The 25,963-nt window shown below is 46.0% G+C and overlaps 1 protein-coding gene across 5 annotated transcripts in view; it reads left to right on the top strand.

The window, feature by feature from the left end:
* The window catches only part of SH3PXD2A (SH3 and PX domains 2A), a 235,739-nt gene that overhangs the window by 29,109 nt on the left and 180,667 nt on the right, over positions 1-25,963 (top strand). For all 5 annotated transcript variants that reach the window (XM_048946827.1, XM_048946828.1, XM_048946825.1 and 2 more), the window contains exon 2: positions 10,953-11,033. Coding sequence is in view for 3 of the 5 variants with exons in the window: in XM_048946825.1 (XP_048802782.1) it covers positions 10,953-11,033 (81 nt within the window). In the remaining 2 variants the exon portion in view is untranslated. The remainder of the gene's footprint in view (positions 1-10,952; positions 11,034-25,963) is intronic.

The following is a 25,963-nucleotide window of genomic DNA, read 5'->3' as shown; positions in this document are numbered from 1 at the left end:
TCTGCTTACCCTCAAGAGCAATTTGACTGGTTAACAGAGAGGAGAGACCATGGGAGCCTGATGCTCTGTCTCTGGCACCCAAGTTTGTGGCTTTCTCATCTGGAATAGCTCCTGCCTTCGCTTTGACTTTGTCTCTTCCCTCAGTGAGAACAGCCATGGCAGCCGTGTCAGAGGGGGTTTGTTATCTGTTAGTAGAGTCTTTCTCAGTGTTTTCTGCTCTCAGTGGGCTTTAGTTGACCTAGGAACAGATTCCTGCCCCAGACTTTGTCAGGGGGCTGCGAGAAAGATGGGCCTGTGGAAGATGCCTTGAACCTGGAGATCTTTTTTTGCCCTATGGTTTCCCTCTCTGGTGCATGAAATGGAAAGGGAAGCAATCTGCTGGACTGTGCACTGCTGTGGCTCTTACCAGAGCCTGCTGGTAGCACGTATCTTTATGTCTGTGTTAATGTTGCCCCAAGCCAGCAAGTGGTTTATATTTGAAGAGCATTCATCTAATGTTATTGAAGCCTTAAGGAAAGGCACAGTGGGCCAAGCCCTGCCGGTTTTACTCGCATCTCACAGGGTGAGAGTTGATCCTCTTTGGACATATCTCTACTCAAAAGATGGTTGTGGAGAAGATACAGGAGGCAGGGGAATTACAACACTGAAAGAAAAATCCCAGCTCTGCCCTGAGCCATTTTGCAATAAGATGCTTTAGGGTGTGAGTTACGATGCTGTAAGTCGCACCTCATGTGTTTTGTGGCACTCAGCCGACTGCTTCATGCCCTGCACTCATAGCATAGAGAATTTTGGCTCAGCTTGCCCCTGGCCAGCTCAGCCCTCAGGCAGGGATGTCTGCATGGAGGTAGCTGCAGTGTTTGGCTCTCGCCCCACTGCTTTTTATTCCGTTTCTCCCTTTGGCAGTCAAAATTGTGGTTGTTTGGGACAGGCCTGGCATCATCCTAATCCATCTCAGTTTTGGTGTGTCCTTATCTGATAAGCAGAACTTTGGTCTTAGCGAAAGTCAAAGTCATCTTAAGTAACCGTGGAAGTTTCATGTTGCTCAATGAGTTACCCTTCTGGTAGTGTTTAGGACAGTAGGGGTTGGTGTTAGGGAGCAGCAAGCAAACCTGAAACCTGAGGTGGATTAAGCAGTTATTGAGCATGTCTATGTTTTATGTTCTTCCCAGGCTCTGTGAGCACGTTTCTGCCTACCAAGGGTCACTGAATGCCCAAGCTGATGTGTGGACAGTTGGGCCTGGCCTGCTGTCAGGATGTTGTTTCTTGTTATTATCTTTGCATATCTGCTTAATGGTAAGTTATAGTTTTGCCTCCAGCTCCTTCCTCTGTTAGCACTTCATAAATTGGGATTTAAAATCCCTCTGGGGACCCAGGTTAAAAACTTTGAATCCTCTGGATGAGGATTGTAGTCAAATCCTTGTTTTTAAAAGGGTCTGGCACTTGGAAGCATTACGTTGCTGGCAATTGGGCCCGGTGACTGGGGCTGAGATGTGCAGCAGGGATGAGTTCAGAGGTCCTACCAAGCACAACAGCTGCATCCAAGTGATGCTGTGCTGGGGCTAAGTGCCCCCTGCCAAGTGTGGGGTTTTAGATTGTGAATGGGACCGGCCCCACTGCATGACTCAACATGGACTGCTGGTGCTGTGTCCTCTCAGCACCCCTGTGGGCATTCTGCGCTCTGTAGGTATCTCCTACAGCGTATCTATCTTAGCTTCAGCCCTGCAGGCATCAGATGTCTGTATGCCATAGGTTCCTCTGTTCAGCAAAAGAAGAGAGACTTCCAGAGACCTCCACTCCACTTAAGCCGTGTACCTGGAGAAAGATCTGAGATGAGTGACTTTGACCTTCTAGAGATCCTAACTTTGGGATGCATCGGTTGTTCCCCAAACCTTGAGTGGTAAATTCCTGCTGTCGCCAGATGCTGTTTGTGCTGGGTGCAGCTGCGTTAGTTCTTGAAAGCCTACTGTTACAGGCAGTAATTTCGCTGGGCTTTGGGTGGTCACTTAAGCAGATTTAATAGAGCTTCTTTCTGTGGAACATTAATAATTCCCTTAAAGTGGCTAAGAGTGGGAGAATATTCATGTCTGAGGATTGGAAGGAAGAGGTTTATTTATTGTTGCAAGGCACTGTAAACCCTGAATTTGACAGAAATGTAAACGTGTACGGTCATCCTGCTGATTCACATTTTATTACCGGTTTCAGCAGAACTTATAATAGAGGCATGGCTCTAAAAGGCCTATTTCTAAGGTGACACATGCTGACTTGTAGCCACACACTCTCCTTCCAAAAATGAGTAACTCCCTGGCTATGTGTGGGCTGCGATAGGTAAATGAGAAGGAACTGATGTGGTTGGTGGTTGCTGTCATGTCACCCTTGACAAACTGGGTGAGGGATAGAGCCCAGCCTGGGTGCCTAACAATGACACGTTCTCCTGCTGTAAGGTTCCTATGTTTGCAGGCTTTAAAGAGGGAGCACCATGCAAAGCAGCTATGTGTGAAGCTGCCCCAGACTGAGGAAGCACATCCTTTGTGTCCCTGATTCACCCATCCACAGAGTCCACAGCCTGATGTGCTGAATGAATGCAGCCTGGAAACCTGTGAGAAGGGCTGTGTGTGCATTTGCATGTGTGTGGCCCAGGCTGCAAATTGCAGAGTTGGAGCGGGATATGTTGAGGCTGTCTGGGGTAGTCCTGCACATCTGGGGCGGGAGGGTGTTCCTGCGAGTCAGGAGGCAGGAAGCCAAGCGTGGGAAAAGGAGGGAAAAGGATTGTGAGAAGAGGAGGAGGAAAGGATAGAGACAGTGGTTTGTCTTTCACAAAGAGGCAGAGGGATGGAGGGTGTGAAGATTTGACAGTGCCTTCCTGAAAACCCTCAAGTTCCACAGGAAGAAGGTAATTTTGTGTTTCATTCTGTGTCATGGCATCACCGTTGGGAATCTGACCTGTGCAGGACTCTTCTATCAGTTCTTCTGCCTTGGCCAGAAGCACAGGAGGAAATAAGCAGAGCTTTCCACCGTAGCTTTCTTTGTAGCATTTCACAGTGCAATTTGGGTATTCTTTGAGTGACTTGGAACAAAGTCATCTACTTTCACAGTTCTCACAAGAAACTTGGATTTCACATAAGCATGAAGTGAAAGGTCACCACAATGGAATATTTTTTTCCCAGTAGTTTCACCATTGCATCTTTCTGAATTCGTGTATCTTTATTTTTAATTAGATATGTTTTAACTTTCTCAGTATTGTTCTGTAAAGGAAAAAGTGCAGTCAGAGTTATGTGCATACAGTCATCAGACTGTATAATAGCAGATCTGTATGCATTGCTTACTTGTTGAACAGTATTTACAGATTGAGGATACGTCTGTTAATCCATCACTTTTTTAGCATTTTGCAAATAAAATGCAAATACACATCTGCCAGTGCATGGCGCGAACCATTCTGTCATGCTTTGCTGGTTAGATTTCACCTCGAGTTTTATCCTCCAGTGACATACAAAAATTGTAGTTGCATGAACTACAGAGATTAGAGTTTTTCAGAGTTGTTTTTTCATGGTCAGTAGATCACCCTTGAAGTACCGTACCTCTCAGATCTGGCTTTTTGAGTCTGGGGTCTTTTGGTTTACGTGAACTCTTTGTTTCTCTCTACTCAAAAATAAGAAGGAAAAGAAATCCCACTATTCTATGGCAGAATCCCTGGAGAATTTCCATTATTTGGACTAAGAATGTCCCAGAGCTTTGTCATTGTTCTGAAAGGGCCTGGAGCAGTTCTGTTCCCTTTCCCAGGCCCTCACTTTGCTTTTCCAGTGCTGTGTCTGGGGGTCATATGGAAGGTTACGAATCAAAGCTGCAAGATTTGCATGCTAGTATAAACTACATGCGAGTGTTGGTGCAGTGCAGGAATCCCTAATGCAAGAAATCTAAAGGAAGGTTGAATTTTGGCATAACAAGTTTTTGGGATTTGAGTAATTGGTTGTGCACTTACAGAGCACAAGCCTGCCCAGTGCTGCTATACGAAGTGGGGTTGGCAGTGTCATGGAGTGCTCTCTTTGTGCAACCACAAGCTGTACTAGCTCTAGCACTGTGTTTGTGTTCCAGTATTGGGAAGATGCATCTGTGCAATGGGACAACCAATGCAGCCCATAGATGTTCCCCTTACCTCCACCCCACTTCTATGTTCAGCACTGGTGCTAAGCGCCTCTATGCTGAGCTGTGCTCTCCAGGGCTGATATGTGTTTCTCTTCAGAACAAGTTCTTCCATTTAGTGTTTGCTGTGGATTGTGTTTTAATGGTCTATCAATTCATAAAATGGCAGAAACTCAGTCTCGCATTTATTCTGCTTCACAAATAGTTCCATTGCATATGGAAGTAGTAAATGCAGGTGGACAGAAATGGAATAAGAAGCAGAAATACGATTCTTTGTTGTACTCCGCACAGATGGCTCTGTCTCTGCACGTGTGTAGCTCTAGTGGGAGGATGTTTTCCCCTTCAGGTTCAGAGAGGCTGCTGTTCGGCTTCCTGAAGCTGTGAGGTGATAACCAGGGTAGCAATGGGGCTTTACTGGTCCTGTTTCTTATTCTTCTTTCACAAGCTCCAGTTACTGGATGTCTTAGAGAAAAGACTGGAGCCTTAACAGGTCTTATGTGATGCAAAATATCAGTTAAAAAACAAAGCCCTTCTAACACAACACATACCTCATGCCTGCGAGAACTAGTCATGTCATAGTCTGCTGTGACACACCTCAGAGTGAGGTTGAATTAAGTAATCAGGGTGCCAAGCAAGTCCAGGTCTGTGGCCCTCTAAGTTACTGTCACTGATTGTGGGGAGAATTTCCCCATTTTACCTTTTTGGCCATGCAAATGGCCAAGCAAAGAAATACAGTGGAGAGAATTTTATCCCTTTGGCTTAGGGCTCTGACTGCATGTGGGACTTATTTAGCATCTTTGTAGCAGGAAGGTGCCGGTGAAGGCCTGGTGAAGTCAGAGTTTAAGAATCCAAACTGGCAAAAGCCAAAAAAGTCCTGAAATGTAAAGATAAGGCTAAAGAGAAGTTGGAACCATGGACTTGGAAACCTCATCTATTTATTAAAAAATAAAAAAAAAAAAGGGGGCTAAATATTGTATTATTCTGCCTGTGAAAACACAGTGAGCTGGATTCATCATTCTACCTCAGCCCTGTTCCTTGTCTGGTCCATACCCATAAAGCTGGGAAAATGAAAAAAAAAAGCTCTGTGCTCCAGTGAGCTCCTCTTCGTGTGTCCCCAGGGACGTCTGCTGGCTGCCTGAAATCAGTTGTTTGCTATTCTTGTTAATGCTTAGGTGTCAGGATTTGGGTAAGAGAGGAAGGCCGGTGCCCATGGAGGAGAACACAGCAGTAGTGGGGTTTTTTGAACTGGAAAGGACATAACTGGATTCTAGAGTGTGGTAGGATTCAGAGCTAGAAGAGAGTTTATTTTCTTTGTATATAGAATAGATCTGATGTGATACAGCTGAAAAGGCAGGCAGCATTAATCTGGCGTTAATCCTATTTTGTTGCCATTCACAGCTGTAACAAGATCCTCAAAGAAAAGTAGTGGAGGAAGGAAAACGCTCCTCTCCCCTTGTTGTTTTTTCTCTCTGTATGTTTAATTAGACTGCCTTATTTCTTCCTTCCCAGCATTTTGCAGCTCTGCTTTGCTTCCAGACCTTGGGTACGTGCCACATCTGCCTGCTAGACTCGTGGGTTGATCTGGCTTTTTCTCAGTTACACTTCCCCCGTTGGTAATGGAAAGGTGAGCCCTGCTCAGGGATGTCTGTGAAACCACATCTGCTCCAGAGGAGCCAGATGCCCACACCTGTACCAGCCCTGCATTCAGGGCTGCTGTGCACCTACCACCAGAGCAGCTTTCTCATTTCCTTGTGTTGTGTGTTTCTACTGAGCACCGTCTCTGCTTCTCAGCTCTCCCTTCACATTCCTAGGGTGAGAACAGCTCTGGCCTGGCTTTGAGACTAGTCTTCCCTTAGCCCTGGCCTGGCTGAGCTGCAGTTCCCTGGAGGTCATTGTGCTGAAAGGTGACATCATGGCATGGCTCTGGTGGTGGACTTGCTGCGGGTGAAAGGTCTGACTTCATCTCGGTGGGAATTTCTCAGGTCTCACTGAGCTTTTTAGGGTCTCTTGGATGCTGGCAAGCTGGGCAAGGAGCCTGAGCTGCGCTTGCTAGATCCAGAGTCAAATGCAAACTTTCCCAAAGCTTGAATGTGATCCAAGCCAAGCGCAGGCACAGGTGGTGTGTGTGGGATGAGGCCCTGTGTTCCGATGCTGATCTCTGGGTTTTTTCCTGGCCCTGATCTGTATAGGGCAGTAACTGGAGACCCCTCGTCCTGTGTATTCAGGTGAGGAAACCTCGGTACCTGTCTTTTTTGGGTGAAAGAACGTAGACAACATCAGCCATGATGCTTCTGGGGCGCATATAGTTGATTTAGCCTCATGGGTGCAGAAAGTGTTCACTCTGGGCTGTTATCCCTCCAAATTCGTGTCTGGGCCAGCTCTGATTTCCACTCACTGGAGGGTCTTTGGCATTACAATAATTATGCAGATGGTAAATTGTTGCAGTGCCTTTAGGACACAACCATATGTTGACTGTGGATGGCTGCTGCAGTTTGCGCTGTTTCAGTATAAACTCCAGCAGCTAAATGAAGCAGCTGAAGTTGCCACCAGCTTTGCAGGAGCTGTGTTGACTTTGACTGAAGTGGAGCATGGAGTGTTCACATGCTGAGATCTGCTAGTGGGAAGTTTCCAGCTCGCAAGCTGTGATAGCATCTGAACATGAGGGAGAAGGAGGATCTTTTCCAGCTTGTGATTCACTGCAGGACAAACATCCAGTGCTTTAATACAAGGCTTTGAAGGCACTGACATTCTTCAGGATAAAAAGGGCTATCGTGATGGTATCTGCATACAAATTGCACCATATTGTTGTTTGCTGCATTCATAAAACTTTTAAGAAAGTTAGTATTTACTGTAATTACTCCTTAAAGGCTAACAGTGCCCTCTGTTATGGGTACAGACTTGTTTCTAGTCAGTGCTGTGGGATCTTTGCCAACCGCTTGCCTCTTTGTAGAGGTTCTTATCTTGCTCTCATCTCACTGCTCATTTCAGGCATTTATCTTCCACTCAGCTCATCTGATTGTAGGAAACAAAACATTACCCTCTAAAAAGCCAATTGAAAAATCAGTCACATGAGAGCAACCTGAATTCCCTACCTCTGGGTCTTGTGTCAGCTGGAACTGGATATTTTCCATTGAAAATGAGACATTTGGTGATAAAGTCATGCACAATGACATTTGAGGTAATATGATTGGTTTTTTTTGTAGTAGTAGTAGGAAATCATATCTTGTTTTGTGTAGGCAGTAAAAGGAGATCTGTAACTTCAGTTTGCAGTAAATTTTCTGCTCTGTGGTGTTTAAAATGGAAGTTTCCCAGAGCTAGGATTAAACGATAATTAGCAGCTGATAAAACCCCCTTGACATCCTGCACCTTCCTTCATGCAGCATGAATATTAAGAGCTGCTTGTCAAGCCCAGTTCCTGATTAATATTCTACAGTTTGTGCGGGATTTGCTCCTCCTTTCCTCCAGAAAGGATTTATTTGAAAATACATAGTAGGCTGAAAAAAGACTGCATTTGTGAAATGAAAAATTGAACATCCTTTGTAGCTGGGAGATCCGGGGCTGTGCATTGAGTTCTTTGTGACGTGTACTTCAATTAATATATGTTGTTGAGGGCTTATTTTCTTTAAGCATTTTTGGGATGAAATTTTTGAATGTCAGCTGTGTTTTGACCCCTTCAAGGTCATAAATAGGTGTAAAGCAGATTACCCGTGGCAATTATTTATGTAGTTACAATTTGTGATTGTGATTACAGTGAAATTCTGTGAAGGGCTTTGGGAAAACACCATTCTCACTTGGCAGAACTTGATCTTCACCCTCCAGTGGGGGGGAGAAGCACTGAGGACCAAGATTGATTGGTGCTGAGGAACGTCTCTGCTTTATCTAAGCTGCATCCCCATCAGGAACATCTCTCCTTACCAGGGTCTTCTACCTTCTACCTGGTCTGTGAGCCATGCTCAGTTTTGAGGTGCCATCAAATGCCACGAGAAGCCCAGCCCTGGCTCTGCCAGCACTGAGCGTGGGACGGCTCTGTATTTATCTGACATTTCCTGCTGCCTCCCTCCCCTGTGCATATGTGTGACCTCAGGCTCCCACAGGACTGCTGTGTTCCTCCCCTGGGATGTCGCTGATCACTTTGGCAGTGACCCATTACAAGATCTGAGCATATTTAAAAAAAAATAAATAAAAAAGGCAAAGAAAGCTGATGCAATGTTTGCTGCTTGTGAGAAAGCTGTGGGCCTGGATCAAGCAGCGGGAGGCAATAACCCCCAAGCCCTGATCTGTAAAGGAGGGAAATGTGATAGTTAAGGCTTTTGAGACCTTTGGACCTTGCTTTTAATATCACACATTTTACAGATCTTTTGTGTGTTGTTGAAAACCCCTATTCCCTGTTATTTGAAGTGGTGGCTTCCCAGAAGCAATTTGATTTATGCAAATGAGCAAAGAAAATCAATGGTCGCTTCAGCTTGTGCACCTGTGTCCCGGCGTGCAGGTTTTGAGTCTGTGCATCTCTTGCTTTGCAGAGCTCCAAGTAATGATTAGAGGCTCTTTTTGCTCCTGCTGTGATCTTCCTATGAAATAGAAGTCAATGTGTCTGTATGCTATCCAATTTATCTTTTGCTGAGCTTGAAGAGACCTAAGGCTCAAAGAGCCTGCTTTAAACGTGCAGCAAAATCCTGACATGACTGCTAATCTGTGGCAGTTTCCTTCTTGCAGAGCCTGGAGATCAGGGTTGGGATCATGTCTGCACAGTGCAGCAGGCCCTGTTCCTGCATCAAATGCATTGGCTGGCCTTGAATGAACCAGCTTTGGCAGGGGGGTTGGACCCGATGATCTCTGGAGGTCCCTTCCAACCCCTACAACTCTGTGATTCTGTGATTCACAACTCTGAATGCCCCCTTGCACACAGGGCATTTCTTCTGGGATAGGTGTGCAGTGCTGCTTACTGCAGTGCTGACTGCTTGCAGCAAGGACTCTCATGGGTTCTGAAGGATAGCACAAAGAGGTACCCTCAGGTTCAAAGTGTCTGGATGGCTGCAGCATATTTTGCTTCTAGCTTCTAGAGAAAAGATGTGTAATTAAGCAAAAAGCATCGACTCCATTTATATGTGAAATATGTTCTCCTATCCTTGTCTCATTCCCTTTGAGAGAATTCAGGGCCAGAATTACAGGATCTGAAGTTGCTTTTGGATCACAGTCAGCTCCCATCTGTCATGATCTGTTTTTAATCGAATGGGTTTTCCATCTGAAAGTAGCTGTTGGACAGAGAACCAGCAGAAATATTTGTGTTGTGAATTAGCCCGGAGTGAAGCTACAAACTTTTTTTTTGCACAACAAACACATGGAAAAACATTCTTCAACACTGTGTGGCTGATCTGAAGGTTGACCGCAATAGCTTCCTTCCCAAAGGTTCTGACCTTTGGCTGCCTGCTCAGGTAAGGTCTTAAAGGAGACCTGAGATCTTGTGTTACTTATTCTGGTTACCTCTAATGGAGCAGATCACCCTGCTGTCACTGTATAACAGTCAGAGAGGAAAGTGAGGCTGCAGAATCTTCATGATTTTCCAGGACATGAGCTTGTGCCTGGTAGGAGAAGGGGAAAAAATATCCTCAATGGTTCTGGTTCTTCAGCATCGCTCAAGGAGGTTTCATGCATCTCATCTGTAGTGATTGCCTAGTATCTGGACCCTGGGGGATGGGCTGGTGTCCTGGGGAAAGTGGAGGATGATGCCTGTCTGTTCCCAATCACTGGGGGCAGAGCCCTTCACTGCTGGCAAGAGGGAGAGCTCCCACTGCAGCACAGGGGCTGAGGGAGGAGGGATGCTTTCCTGTTTCCTCTGCCAGATCCTTATCTCACTCCATATGTGAAAAGTTGAAATTGCTTTAAAGACCCAGGAGCTGGGCTGGCTGGGATTTCCATTACACTGGAGTCGGGTAGTCACCCTCAATGGCTCGCTCCATCCTGTGTTTACTCAAGTCTTGTGGTGTGTCTGTCATCAGGGCAGCAGGACCCACGCTTGGCCTCAAGGACATCGTGTCTGAGCGCAGCACTTAGATCTTGCTGTTTCTTTTATTTACATATATTTAAATGTGTTGGAGGCGCTAGGGTCAGAAGGAAACATTTGTGCAGAGTATATGTGTGTATGTATGTATCTGTGTGTGCACTTGTGAACAATTTTTTATTGTATCTTCTGATAAGTGTTTCCATAAGTTGATTGTACTAAGCAGGTACTGGGGCAGGACAAGGGAAATCCTGGGCTTATTCTGGACATGCATTGCTTGTTCCATGAGTATGAGAGAACGACTTCCCCCTTGCTGGCCTGCTTTACGTCACCTCTGAATCAATCTGATAGGTACCAGAGGTGCTGAGCTGACAGGCGTCAGCAGGGTTGGGCTGCTGTAGTGTCTGAGTGCATGACAGTACCTGTGTTGTAGAGCTGTAATCCCTCAGCCCTTTTGAGTTTCCTCTGAATGTCTTTGTTGAACCAGAGCATTGGGAAGGGCCGGCATCTCCATAGAGAAGGAGATTTTGAATTCATGGGGTGGGAGATGGGCAACTCACAATGGGTTGTAGCCTCAGGGCTGGAATAGCTCTGCTGGTTGTGAAGTGGAAAACCACCATGAGCTCTCCTGAGACCTCTGCTGAAATCTGCAGCAGGGCAGTAGCTTTAATTCGGGCTAGTCCTGCACCCAGGGCTGTATTCCCCACTGTAAATGGGAGTGGACAGAGAGATGCTGAATTTACCTGTTGTGATTGTTCAGCCTTTGGACATTCCCCCTTCTTCAGAACTCATGTTGACTTGTGTTTTCTTTTCCCAGGTCTATATCATCAATGTAACATGGTCAGACCTGACTTCCCAGATCATCTACCGGAGATACAGCAAGTTCTTTGACCTGCAGGTAGGTCTGTCTTTTTCTTACGTAAAATATTATTTCTACTCGTGTTTCTGGTCATCTTTCCAGCTCATACATTTAAGTAAGGCTTTGTTCTTGTTTGGTCTATTACATGTGATGATCTTCAGACTTTTCAGACTCTGTAGGGTACGAGATGAGTGGGTGGTATGCTCACTTGCTTTGTAAAGACATTTAAAGCTGACATTTTCATGAATAGTTCCTATTGAGGAAGAAATCTAATTTTAAATGCTTGAGATGCATTTAGAGAGGGAGCTACATTTTGGGTCCCCAGAAACTACTTACCCTGAATTGCTGAAAACAATGGAGCTTTTGCACACTCCCACAGCAATTCAGTAATGGAGATGATGGTGGTAACCTTCTGTTCCTCCTTCTAACCACCTACTCAGCCAGCCAGTGTCTTGGCTCCTACTGGTCTGTTCTAAATACCCAATGTGGCTCCCTTGCTTTATCCCATGCCTGTGTTTCATCAAAAGCTTCTTGCTGCACAGCTGCTGTATGAAGTCTTAAGGCCAGAAAACTTGGAAATGTAAATTACAAAGTTTCTTTGTGGGCATCAATTGCTTCATTTCTTGTGCCAAGCTGCTGCCGTGCACCTGGAGGAGTAGGGAGAGGGAGAGCTTTCTGGCTAGTGTCCTGTTTACCCATAGTCCAGATCTACTGGTACCTTTGTGTAGGTACCAATAGACTCTAATTGTATAATTGGCTGGGGTTATAAAACTTCAGCTTGGGAACAAGTGAAAACAGAAGCTGGGGTTTGAGAGACTCCTTAATGCTGGGAGAAATGCAGATTTTAAGCTGTAGCTTGTGATTGGAGCTGAGCTGTGGTTAGAATATCAAGTGAATCCTTGCAGCCAGGATTAAGGCTGTACAGAACTTGATGGGCTGTAGCCTGGGAAATAACACTGACACAATTTGGTATGATAAATCAGTAAAGAAACAGTTTCTCCCTTGAGTGCCTGGGCAGAGATACCTTGGGAAGCACTCGTTTCATCACTGTTCTTTGTTGTACTTAGACATCTGAAGTCTCTAGTATGTTTTAAAAACAATATTGATTATGTTCTTCTGGCTTTTCTGGTGGAAGACTGAATCATTTTTGTAGCTGGTCTTCATGTCCAGGTTTGCTGTGTGACTGGAAGGCCAAAGAAAGGATGCTCTTAAGCCCCTTTCCACTTGTTACTGGCCTGAAGCACCAGGCCTGTCACGAACCATATGTCTTGCGTACAACGGGTCTGATGTATTTGATGTACTTCCTAAAGATGATCACAAACATTTGTTGTCGGCACGTGGCTTGTGCCCAGAACTATTTATTTCTCTTTTCTTTTTCTTTTCACCCCAGTTCTGTTTCCATGCGTATGTTCTTCTGGGTCTCCTGGCCTTTCCTGGTAGGTTTGAAAAGTTCCCATCAAGTATGGAGTTATCAATGGGGTTAGTGTGTTGGACAGGAAATGATGTCTCAATCAGGGAGTGAGCCCTGAAAGGTCCCATTGATAAGTGCAAGGGGGCCTAGCGCCAGTGGAAAACTCCTGCTTGCACAACGCTTCTCCCCCCATGAGAAAATACGACAAGAAAGTACCAAAATTCCCTTCCTTAACCCTTTTCTCTCCTGGAGGTGCCTGACAGGGCCACCACTGCGTGAGCAGTGACAGCCCTCTGCAGCAGCTTCTTCTGCCCTGGCAGGATGAGGCACTGCAAGTTACTGAGACAGGTCTTCACCTGGGGGTCCTGTCTGCTCTCTGTAGGCATGCCACTGTGCCTGCCTGTACCTCGGTTTCCCAACTGTAATATGGGTACAAGGCCCTTTATTCCCATGCTGCCAAAATGAGATTTTAAACTCCCAAAGATTATTCTTCTTTTTTCTTTCCTTGCTATTATTTTCTTCCTAAATTCTTCATGCTGCCAGAGCATCTTCTGGGCGAGGCAATGGAAACGGGCTGTGAATCTTGAATTGCAGCTTGTATTAGTGATTCTAATTTGGAAGACTGCAGTGGAGGCTAGAAAAATAACTGTAAGATCAGGGCATTTTGGTAAACACTTGTATTTTGAGGTACTCTTAGCTTCACGTGCAGTGGTTCTTGCTCAACAGCAGCTGCTGCGTTAGCATGTGTAAGTAGGCACTGAAAGGCTCAGGTAGGAGCTCTGCAGCCCCTCTTGCTCCCTGTGCCTAATGTTTGGTTAATGGCATCCCACGTCTTGTAGACTTGCTTCTGCTGGCTCTTGCTTCAAGCAGCTGCAACAGGGATGCCTTCAGAGCATTTTACAGGAAAGCCCTTCTGGTGTTGCAAAGCAGCTATATCAGGCTTTTGCAGTTGAGGATTCCCTATGTTTGCTGTCTGAAATGTCTGGCCTGTATTGGTGATCTGTGCTGGGCTGTATCTTGCAAACTGATTCCCAGTTACGTTAAGATTTGCTGAACAAAGAGTGATATTTGCAATAGAAAGCCCAGATCAGAACTCTTCATCATGGAAACAGAAGACCAGCTTGAAAGAACTGGACCCATTTCCCAAGCCCATGAAGGGCTGAAACTGGCTGTTGGTCATAGACTATGCAACTGATGCTGGGGTTGCCATGTGTTTGTTGGTGATGAATTGATCCCCTTACCTTGCTCCAGATAAGGAGGTGACCTAGGATTTCCATGTTCTTGATGGAAGCCTGAACTTCTGATGTAGCACTGTGTGACTAGTTGGACCTTGGTTTTGCGGCTTGGTACCGTGCGTGGCAGCACGGCCTTGGCAAATGGTGATACCACTCATCTCATGATGTGGCCCTTCCAGCAAATGTTCAGCCAATTCACAGACACCACTCGTATGCAAAACACTTGGAGCCTGCAGCTTCACACATCCCACTGTGCTCATCCCAGAGCTGCACTTCAGTTTTCTAAGCCTGCAAGTGTCTCATTTTCCCTCAGCTGAAGGGGAGGAATAAGGGCTAACTTGTAAGGGCTGCAATGCCTAATGTTGGCAGTAACACCAGATAGGACCCATGGGAAAATGTAGGGAGCTGCCTAGGGGTGAAGAGGAAGGAATATAAACGATTTCACTATGGCACACCCTTAACTGAACGGCTGTCTCTGCAGCAAATGGCTCAGAGCTTTTTGAGAACCTTTGGTTTACTTTCTTTTTTTCAAATGCTTCCTAGCAAATCTTTTTAGGCAATACGGGCATTTGGAGGTTGCCCTGTCCCAAGGATTCAAATCCCAGAAGTGTTCTGTCGTGCTATTTCAGCAGTGTATGTGCTTGAATTAGCTTTCAAGCTAAGTAATAGGGTAGTCAATGTGGACATATCATGGGATTTTGAAGCTGTAGTTTGCCCTATGAAGATGTGGGATGTACAGAAAACAGAAGCCAAAGCAATGAGCCAAATGCCAGCTCTGCGCTGCTTCAATGAGGCCTGGAGATCTAAATGTGGAGTTAAATTAGATCATGGTGTTGCTGCACCATTTGATTGTGCAACCCAGTCACATCTACTGTTGAGTGTGGGTCAAATCACAGCAGCTGACTCCATGTGGGTGCTGGTGTTTCAGTAAATAGGATTGAAAGTATTGAATTAACTCTGTATAGATGAAAGCAGTATGATAAATTGCTTGTCAAGTCCAATTTTCTGTTGTCCTTTACCCTGGGGGGGTGTTTGCACCTGAGCACCACGTGGGGTCAAAACCACCTCTTAATGTAATATATTAAGTGCTGCTTTCTCTTGCACTCTGCCTGGGTCCTTGGCTCTTACCTGCTGCACAGGACAAAGGATTGTGAGCTGCTTATTGCTGGGAGAGCCCCATGAGCATCTGCCTATAAAGAAAATTGGCCTTTGTGGCAGACTGGTGGCTCGTTCAGGCACGTTCCATGAGCGTCAGACAGGGCCCTCCCCACCATCACTGGCAGCAGAATCCTATTCTGAGCTGGTAGTTCTGGTAGGCAGTGTTGCTATTGCCCCCAAAGGAGCTGAGAAAACAGTTTCTGGGATACTCTGGGATAGCAGAGTAATTCCTCGTATTTCCACTTGAACATTTACATGTACAAGGCCTACTTTGTTCTTGCTGGAAAAGTGCTTTTGGAGGCTATTAGCAGGATGGGGATTTGCAACTGGGTATGTGCATAAATAATTACCCAAAGTACAAGGTGAAGGATGCAGCCATCTCATCCTTTCACTGATCGTGCTGGGATGGGAAGCAGCAGCAGGGTTTGCCACTGGCAAGCATGCATAGTGGCTCTTTCCCTGCTCCCAGTCTTATTCTGCCAGCTGCTCAGTGTCACTTGGGGCGTTTTGTAGGTACTGTGACCCCAGCTGGATGCTGCCCCTCTGCTGAGAAATCCATTGCTCCAGCTAAGTGAGCAGAGTAAATCTAGCCATGTTTCAGAGCCTGGTATCTTAGCTCAAATCCCCAGCAGTGCATCTTGTGCATTTTACCCAGTGACTCCAGATGTTCTGGTCTGATTCTGTGCTGTTACTTGCTGCCTGGACTGGACTGTGAACAGAGGAACCAAGCTCTGTGCTCAGGTGATGTTGTCTCTGTTGCTCCTGTCAGGATAGCTGTATCTCTGTGCACAGAACTGGGAAGGGAACTTTTCTTACAATAGCAGAATGCAGATTTCTCCATGGCAAAACATAGCAGCTGGCTTTAGTGGCGTGCAGTAATTCCATGCTTGTTTTTGGCTGTTTGAAAGGCGAACAACGGCCCTGCTGGAGCAGGAATGTCAGGTGGGCAGATAGCAGCCTTTCCATACAATGACCCACACAGATGTTTTGGCTGCAAGGAGGCATCTGAAATGTCACAATTCTGAAAAGGCAAATAAACAGAGCTCTTTTCAAGTATTTGCTTTGTGCATCAGTTAGCAAAAAATTATCTGCCTGATGCCGACTGCTGATCTAAGCAGGTTTCTTCAAAGTGGTGAAGAAAGAGGAACTCACTAGCAGCCAATTAGAACATTAAAAAAAATAATATCAAGAATTTTATTAGGGAGCGGAAAGAGATGTAAGTTGTTTCCAGGCTGACAATAAAACATCAAGAGCTTCATTTGTTATTGCTACGGCTATCCTGATTGTTTATAGTGCTGTAATGGAGTAACTGAGCACTGAAGAGCACATTAAACAAAAGTGGTACTATAAAAAAAGAAAAAGGCACTGCATTCTATAATTCTGCTGCTTTTATTCAGGCTGGAGTTCATCTGACTGCTGCTGCTATTGATCCTTCCCCTGTAAGGTGGTGTTCTGTACAAACATGCCTTTTTCTCTTCCCCCCAGCTGTATCAAATATTGTATGTCCTCTCAGTTTGTGGCAGGAGCTGTGCCTTGTGTCTCACAGGTTACTGTGAGTTAAACAGTACCCAGCAGCTTCAGCAAATGGACAGAGCAAAGGGGGAATCATCACATGGTGCTTGTAGATCAATGTCTGCTGGAACCCTGATGGAAGTGTTCTTGACGTTAGTTGATTTGGGTTAACTCTGTGGAGTTAACTGTTAACTGGAGACCCACAGTCACTAAATCCGCTGGTCCAATTATGTCTGCTTTGGAAGGATGTATGGCACTTTTTTTTTTTTTTTAATGTTCTGGCTTCTAGTTCTATAGAAGGGGTGGATTGGCAAGCTTAAGCATGTACTGAATCTATCAGGGATGAGGACTATGGGTGAGAATGCAGTGGGGCAAGTGTGTGCCCGAGTTTGCAGAAGGAGCCTGGCTTGGGCTTGCTGCAGTGCGTGAGGGCACTCAGTGCCATGGGAGGGGAAGGAAGGCTGCTCCCGGCATGATGCAGCTTGTTTCTTTCATGTGGGAGGTTTGTGTTAGGAAGATTCCCAGCCCCTGACAAGCTTTTGGGGGAGTGTTCATGTTGGTATGAGGGTGTGTATGGAAACAGGTAGAAGAGCTGGAGGAAAAGGTGGGGTCAAATAGAGAAGGGGAGAAGAGGGCTGGATAGAGCGGTAGTGTGTGCATGGTGAAACGTGAGGCACAGGGAAAGAAAAGGAAGTCCTTGCTCATTGGCATTGTTCCTGCTGGGCTGTACTCACTGCAGGGGATCCAGGCTCTGCAGTGTGGGCCTCCCTCTGCTCTGGGCTATGCTGGGTAGGACAGGACAGCATGGCCTCAGGATCACTACTCTCCTGCTCTTGGTGTGGCACCCTGGGCCCCTCAGCATCTTGGTCCTGCTGTGGGAGCTGCTATGGGATCCTCCTCTGGAGCAGGTGTCTGGTTCAGAGCCAGGGTTTGGCTTCAAGGCCCTTCTTGATGGTCTCAGGGCTGTAGGGATGGAGTTACTCTAGCAGTTGGGATGGGTTTGGTTTGACAGCAGCTTCCTTAAGGACGGGATTGAAACTGAACCTACCCTGGGAAAATTCAGAGGAAATCAGAACGTGGCTCTGTCAACATGTCTGGTCCCAAAGGTCAGCGGCAGCTCCTTGGGGAGAAATGGCACGTCCTTTCTTCTGGGTAAACACGAGCTGTCTGTCTGCTGATGCTGCTGTCCTGAGAGGCTGGCAGCAGCGAGGCCTGCAGGTGGTACAGAACACCAGGCTGTCAGGATAAGCCCCAAGCCATTGCTGTGAGCACTGGTTGTGCATGCCAGAAGCTGCGCTGATGAGACCAGTTTGGCTGCTGGTAGCAAAGACTCCAGCTGCTCTCCTTAGAAAAATGGCCCAGGGGCAAGTTTCCCTTGGAGAAAAAAAAATAAATAAAATGTAGCTGATGTGGTTGTTGAGCTGGGAGTGATTGTCTTAGCAGGTTTGAAGGCTGTTTAAATACCATTTTTTCTTTTAGGACTCAGCCAATGCCTTAGGATACCAGCTGGCTTGGGGCAATATCTTTGTCTTCAGTGAATGAGTGGAATTGTTTATACATCTTATTTCCATCATTATTTAAATGTTTGCCTGGCAAAACAATCTGCTCAGCTTCCAGTATTTGTTTCTGAAGAGACATTGCACGTCAGACAAAGATGAGGGCTGTGATGGGGAAATGGCAAAGTGCCTGCTGAGTTACAATTGAGACCAAACTCAAAAAAAAGCCCACAACAGATAACCTGCAGTGCAAGAGACCGGGCCTAGGAACCCTTCCCTTTGAATTTCTGTACCTGAGTGCTGTTAAGACATATACCTGATCCTTTAATGCTGCCCATGCTCCATGGAATCTTCTGCATGGTGGCTGCTGGGCAATATTTGCTGCTCTGCCCCAATTTACTGTACTTGCCAGGTTGCCCTGTGTCAGGCAGGGACATGGGGGGAGTTTAGGAAGTGGTGTGGGAGCTTAGCTCCAAGTGTGATGGCAGCAAGCCAAGAGCAGAGGTGGTACACACACTACCTTGCTTTGGTCCTTGGAGAAGTCTATAGGGATGGGGAATGGATTTTGCTGTCAAAAGATTAAGTTTTTGTTTTCTCTGGGGGACGTATCGCAGTAGGAGAGGTGAGTCCCTATAATACCATCCTCAGTCTTCTTCTGTGCACAAAAGAGATCACCAAACCAGGAGCATTCACATGACTGTTCCATCCTATGGAGGTCTTGGAGCTGTTGTGGGGGGTTGTCCTGAGCTCAGTGTGGGATGAAGGTTCCTGGAAGCTGCATCTCTGAGGGTTGTGGTTCAAGTTCATATCCATGATGGATGTTGTTTGGGGTCACTGTATCACATGGGAGTTGTTCCATACGATGCTGTTATTCTCCTAGATGGTTACATGTGTGCTTGTTTCCCTGGTGTTTTTATCCTATTTGTAGAACCAGCAGTATTGAAACATTTCGCTATACTATCAGAAAGCTTTTACCTTATTCAACCCAAATTAAATACTAATTTGCTTCTGAAGTCTTGCAGGAGCGTGACATCAAGTGGCATGCTGCTGTGAAGAGAGTTGTTTTTTCCCCTCCATTCTTGTCATCTCCTTGCATGCTGTGCTCTGCCAACCTGAGTCTCTCTAGAGGGGCTGCATAATTAGTGAGTGCTCTGATTGCTGAAGGTGATGTGTTACATCTGCTGATTCCCTGCCTTTTGCAGCCTCTGAGCAGAAGTTCAACACTGGCAGATCTTTGTTAGCATTCAGTTTGTAGTTCTTCTTTAGTCAGGCTCCCAACTTGAACCTCCTCGGTGCAGCTTGAGGCCATTACCTCTTCGTGTTGACTTCTTTACTGCATCCTTTAAAATATGTAGTGTGCTACTAGTTTTCCTCCTCTTTCTTAGGGGACATCTTCCAGTTGGCCCGCATGCTGTGTGTCTGGCACTGCAGTGAGAAACTTTATAAAGCCTGCTGGTTTTTTAAGGCAAAGCATGAAACTGCAGTGAGTTGAGCACTTGATTGTGTGAAGGGAGTGCATGTGTGTGGATGTACACCAACGTATCACTGATTCCTACTGGCACTACTCGGAATTACTCAACTGTGTGCCGTTGGCCAGCAGGTAAATGTTACTTGTCAGAGAAAAGCCTGGGCTCCTGGAGCCAACAGCACTGTGGGTTTCAGTCTGCTGCTTCCTTGATGCACTGAGCAGCTGCAGAGTGCTGCACGTGGCTGGTGTGTGATCTGAGGTGGGAGACGGGTTGGAAATTTCTTCTTAACAGTGCTAATGTCAAAGATGAGAAAACTGACAGAGCTCAGAAGTGAGGTACTCTCACTGCTTATTAAGAGCCCAGTGAGATGTGTTTTTAAAAGGTGTATTGTCTGTGTGAGTAGGAGTGAGAAACGTTCACTGAAGGCTTTTGGCCCAAAGCAGTGTAAGCAGGGGGGAAAGATGTGGGAAAATGCAGCTGAGATGATGCCAGCTCCTGCTTCAGCATCCCTCTCCAGTGTGGATCTGATGGCTGTGAAGTGGTGCCACGTTACCAGATGTTCACATATTCATGGGATAGTATTTTTAGAACAGGGCAAACATTGAAGAAATCTCTGTGAATATTATTTGCAAGCTATAGACAAATTGTTTTATCTGCTTTCTAGGTCACTTTGCTGTGGCTTTTTTTTTTTTTAATCATCTAGAAGAAGTTTAACGTGAGCAGATTTGTCCAAACTAAAAATCTCAAGGGAGCACTGCAGAACTGTAATGGATAGCAGATTTTCCAGTGTGTGACTTTTCACTGTCTGGAATGGGAACCTGGTTGATAAAGGATTAAAATTGCTCTGCTGGGAAGCAGAAGAGGTAGCTGGCACACTAGCGTCAGGTGCCTGCTCAGCATCCATCTGAGCTGCAAGCTTGTTCCCTGTAAACATCCTTCAGGAATACCTTAAGAATATCAAACTCTATTTGTGGACCTCCAGGATGCAGAGAGAGCAGTGAAATCAGTCAAAAGGATCACTTGCTGTAAATTATTCCCTTTTTTTTTTTTGAGGTTTGGTTTGTGCAAGTTGTTAACAGCACCTGTGCCCTATTGCTGACACCTACGTCTGTTAGGATGGTGAGGATATACATCTAGAGGGATACACATCTTCTGGATATACAACTAGAGGGAGGAAATGCAATGGGTTCTCCCAAGTGAATTGAGGTGATTTACAACAGCTGGGGAGGATTCAGACCCATTTTCCTTATTCTTGGTTGCTTTTTGTGTTAAAAATGTAAACGTGTCAGGAACATGAGTTCTGGCTGCTAATGGAAGTGTCAAAACTTGCCTGAAATTACCAAAATTTTAGAACAACGCTGTCAGAATTTTGATATTGGTCCTATGGCTGCCAGATATGCTCCTGGCCCATGTTTCATACATGGAATTAAATGGAATTGTGGTAGAATGGATGCTGCTCTTTAGCAGAGTGTCGAGACTTTGAGCTTTCTCCCATGATATCCCACCTCTGTCACTCTGCTGCTGGAAGCTCTTGCCGCAGCCTGCTCGCTATCCCCAGCAGGATTTAAGCTCAGCGCTGGGAGGAGCCCACTTGTTCGTTAACCTTGTTCCAGGTTTTGTTTGCTGGAACAATAAAACACAGGCGAGCAGTTGGGCTGCGGGACCAGCTACGGCCCCAGGGTTTCTCTTCCTCCAAGTGCTGCTTTATTAGCATATTTCCTTTTTTACCAGAGATCAAGATTAGCCTTTTTTTGCAATTTCTGTGGGAAAACTGAATTCCTTGTTGAGATTGGGGTTGGGGTTTTTTTTTTTTTTTTTTTGGCCTTTTTTTTTCCCCAGAGCACTCCAAGCCCAAACAATTTGGGCAGTGACAGTCCTCCCCCTCCTTGCCGCTTTGCCACTCATAATCGCTCTCAGCTTTCCATTATTTATACTGCCGGAAAATCGCATGGAGTTCACACCCCCAGCCCTGCTACACAATTCCACTTTTGTGTGCAGAACACAATCCTTCACTTTCATTAAGTGTGTGCAGACCGAGATGAGAAGTGCCTGTTGCGTTAGCATCCCTTGGCTCGCGATGAGAGGAGCCGGTTGTTTCCACAAATGTCCTAAATAGCCCTGCAAGGGTTATGGGGAGTTTATTTACATTAATGCATTTAAGTGCAAATAGAAAATCACCCAGCCAAAATGGAAAGGTTACGTGGGGCTCTGCCAGGGCTCTTGTCCCTGCCACCTCACCGCTGCTGGCTTTCTGCTCCCAGGACTCTGATGTGGGAAGGCTGTGTGTGGAACGGGCTGTAGCTCTCGATGCTTACAGGGCAAACAAAAACATCAGCGGCGTTTCTTCCACCATGTGCTGAATGCAGCACTGCCTGCCATAGGAGACACTCCTGCTTAGGTACACCCCAGCCTGGTTTTTGGGAACTGGTGGCTGCATGCTTCTTCCCGTAGTACCTAAGAACTGATTTATTTTTTTTTTCTGCAGAAGGTGGCGAATGGAGTGATAAGTTTGTTTCCCACCTTATTGCCTTCCTGCCTGCATACAGTCATGGCACGTTTCTCCTTTTCTGGAACCAGAGTGGTTTTGTTTCTCATGCAAATGCAAGTATCCCACTGCAGAACTGTCTTTTGCAATTTCCCCTTTCCCTGCTTCAGGGGAAGCATCGATGAGTCTTCAGTGGAGCTAAACACACAGAGGAGCAATACCACTGAGCAGATGAGTCTTGCAGAAAGCAAAAATACCCATCGTCTGCAAAACCACAGCTTTTCGCACACTTTTTCCTGGATGCTCTGTTTGAAGAAAACCCTGCAAGCCAGGAGGCTTTGCTTCTGCCTTTTGCTTTTGAGTTAAAAAGAGAGACCTGTTTGATAGAATCTGTGCAGGAAAGGGAAGGCTTGATCTCTTGTAGCATGCCAGATCCTTTGGCAGTGTCTGGATGGAAACCTGCTTCCTCCCCTCTGATAGTTGGGTAGTGAGTGCCTCCAACCTCACTTCTCTGATGCTACCCTATTCAGCTGTTAGGTTAGCATTTGCTCGTCCATGTCCATTTATGTAAGTTGCCGAAAAATTCATGATTGGCAGAAGCTGTGAACAAACTTACCCAGGTCTGAGCAGTGGCCCAGGAGAGCACCAAGGTATTTGGTACAGTTTCTGTAGATCTGCAGTGCAATCACGTCTCTGTACAAGAGCTGCTGGTGAAGCATCAGTGACTGTGCAGGGATGTCTGATTCAGCAGGTGCACTCAGGGGCAGGTACTAATGGATTTAGCAGCATCTGTGCACACCGAGTTGACAAAAGAGCCCTGCAAGACCCTGTGGGTCTTGGTGTATTTGATTTTTTTTTTTTTAAGAGTGTGTTGAGAAAACCAGTATGACTTGCTGAGCTGCTACCTTCAGCCAGGTGTTCTGAGGGAAATGACCACAAAAACATGTGAGAGGGAGTGGAAAATGCCAAACGAGAAGGAATTAGAAAGCAAAACAGAAAAGGACTAACTTAAATGATAACAGTAAAAAAATCTTTTGGAGGACTAACGTGAGTGTAATAATTGAAGAATAACATACACTGGGAAATTCTTGCAGGAAGTGTGTGTTGTTCACCTGGAACAAATAACTTCACAGGCTCTTCATTTTTTCTGGTTAATCTCTGGCTTTGGACAGCCTAGCTAGTGGCATGTTTTGGCCTTTGTGTGGTCTGCAAAGCCTTGAAATCCAAACACAGGCTTGTCTTCGTCACAGGTGTGCTGCTGCTGTCTCAGCAAGACTGGTACCTGTGTCATCCAGGTAAAAGATTTTGGGAGGAAAATATGTTGTGGGATGTCACATGGTACTTCCATCCCTGTAACAAATCCAGGTCACCGTGCAGGTTTTGGTACATTGGTGTCTTTGTAGCTTTGGGAAAACATTAGAATTGTATGTGATGCTCATGTTGTCATGCTGAGAGTTAGAAGGTGCTGGTCTCTGATGTGTCTAATTTGCAAATAAGGATAGGATTTGGTATTGGGTGTTTCAAGAGATTCAGTTACCACTGGGATCTGGAAATAAGGAAGGTAGAACACTACAGGGTGTTGTGTTCCACATTGATAGTCGCTGGCTGCCCTTATGCAGAGGGAGAAGTTTGCAGTAAGTTTCCAATTTGGAGAGAAACCCTTCAAAATTTGGCTTTGTATTGGGTATGGGACAGCCCTGGGTTATGAGGCTGAGCATGGGATGCTGTGGGCTGCAGGACTATCATCGCTCTATAGCATTCAGTTATGCCTGTTGCTATTAGGAAACCTTGTGCTAAATCCTGTTCCACTTCGAGTTCAGAAGGGATTCATTGCCTTAGTATGGGAGTGTTTTTGTGTCATTAGGAGCTGAGAGTCTTTGGTGTGGGACAGGGAGTGGGGAGCTGCTGGTGTGGCACAGCGGGGAGGTTATCTTCCCATAAATGGGGGCTATAAGCAGCCTTCCTGGAGAAAGTTTATTGATTCATGTTTATAAAGCACTTTGAAGTCTTTGGCTTTTTAATAGAGCTAAACATTAGTTGTATTACAGTAGCTAAGCCAGACCTTAATGATCACGTTCCCTCTCCTCCCCCCAGAACCCAGCCATTTCTAACAGGATTTGGTGAAGAAGTGAAAAGTCAGCAGAGTGACCAAAGAAAAGCGAAATGCTCAGCAGAAATATAAATAGTGTTTTTCTTTCTTGGAATTACATTCTGGTCAGATAGCCTTTCACTGCTGGAAGTGAAATTTGTAGAAGGGATGAGAAGCTGATTTCCAGGCTTGTACCATGTAATCTCAGGGTCACTGGTGTAGCATGTTGGTCTTGGAGCCCCTGTATGGGTACCTCACTTAGCTTAGGTTGCCTCAGCAGGGCGCTGATCTCCTGGTGTTGCTGAGCAGCAGAAATGGATGTTGTCTCCTCCTGTCTGTGTTGGCCAGAGCTTCCTCCTGCCTTCAGTGTCAGTAAGGGCTGCTGCCCTGGGGATAAATGCAGGGAGTGATCCTGAGGGCTTGCAGGTGGGATTGGAGCAGTCTTGTGCAAGGAGTGGGGGGAATAGCACAGAGTTGCTACCTGGGTTGGAGTCAAACTCTGCAGATAGACTTTGCACATGGAGAATGGGCAACAAAATGGTAGTGCCTTGCTGTCATACCGATGTGTGATGTTGTGTACTGCAACAAGATTTTACAAGGGTAAACAGTGATAGGTTAAGAGAGAATGGTTTTAAGCTCAAGAAGGGAAGGTTCAGATTGGATGTCAGGGGGAAGCTCTTCTTAGAAGAGTGGTGAGGTCTGGAACAGGCTGCCCAGAGAGGCTGTGGATACTCCATCTCTGGAGGTGTTCAAGACCAGATTAGATGGTCACCAACCAGATCTAGAGGTTAGTAGCCCTGCCTGTGGCAAGGGGGTTGGATCTTGATGATTCTTGGAGTCCCTTCTAACCCAAGCCATTCTATGATTCCATGAAGATCCAAAAGCGTATGAGAAGTTTCAGTCATATGTGTAGGGGCTAAGTACGGGGTATTCCATACAGGCTGGAGCAGCTCTATTAATTAAGGAGTTAATTGAAGGAGTAGTGAGCTGGGAATCACAGTGTGAGGAGGCATCCCAAAGCTTGAGATGTACCCATCCACCCTAGATCTAAAGTGCGTGAAAAAAGAGGCTGGGGTTTGGCCAACCCCACAGCAGAGCACACCGTGTTGCAGCAGGACTGTGGGGAAAGGTGGCTTGCAAAGCAGAGAGGAACCAACATCCTCCCCAGAATGCTGCTATTTCTAGCAAACTGTCCTTCGAAAGCACGCTGATAGCTGAGCTTGCAGCTAGAGCTCAACCCATCCCTTGCCATCATCTCATCTTTCCTCTCCAAGCTCAGTCCCTGGAAGGGTGCTGCTCTCCAAGAAGACATTCCTGGGGGGTTTCATTACAGCACTCACTGCCACTGTGCTGAGCTTGTGGGTCAAGCACCTGCTGGTTCATTTAATTAGCAACAAATGGGAGGTGTGGAATGGGGGGAAAAGAGAGCAGCACTCTGGTGAAGTATTTGCTGGGCTGTGATATATTTTATTTTGGGCTTGGAAGGCAGGCTGTGAGGAACATTTTCCAAAGGGCTCTATAAACCATCTCTGCTCGTGGGGTGATTATTTGAGGAGGGAGATGGGTGTGGGTTTAAATAGGTGCTGCTAATTTCTTCAAACAGCCACATTATTTTTGATTCATACTTCAAGCTTCCCCCACCCATGTCTTAATATTAGGAGCTGTGAATTTTCCACAAAGTCCTTCCATAGCCCTTTAAGTATGGTTTTAAAAATTGATTTCAGATCCGTCAGGCTCTCAATTAAGTTGGTCTTTAGGGTAGAAAACTCTTTCCTTTCCTTGTGGTGACCTGTGTTTATTTGTATTTCAGGAGCACAAACCAGCTCCCAGCAGACATAGGTCTATTTGGTGTCTGGGCTGGAAAATGCATGAGGAGGCTTCAAGCCCTGATTGATACAAATTGAAATAAATAATCCCTTTGTAAGCATCATTAAGTGAGCTCAAGCGCTCTCTGAGATAAAGGCGCTGTATGGCTCTCTGTTTTATTGAAGGAGGGAAGGGGGATGGGGACAACTGGAGTGGGACTTCAGGGCTACAGCAGCCAGAGTGTCGTACAGGAGGGACTGTGTGCTTGCCTTCCTTGTGCTGCAGCCCACACGCACTGCAGCTGGTTT

Source organism: Lagopus muta, chromosome 5, assembly GCF_023343835.1.
Source record: "Lagopus muta isolate bLagMut1 chromosome 5, bLagMut1 primary, whole genome shotgun sequence".
NCBI classification, from domain to species: domain Eukaryota; kingdom Metazoa; phylum Chordata; class Aves; order Galliformes; family Phasianidae; genus Lagopus; species Lagopus muta.
Note: the sequence above shows the minus strand (reverse complement) of the source record. Positions and strands in the feature narration are given on the sequence as shown.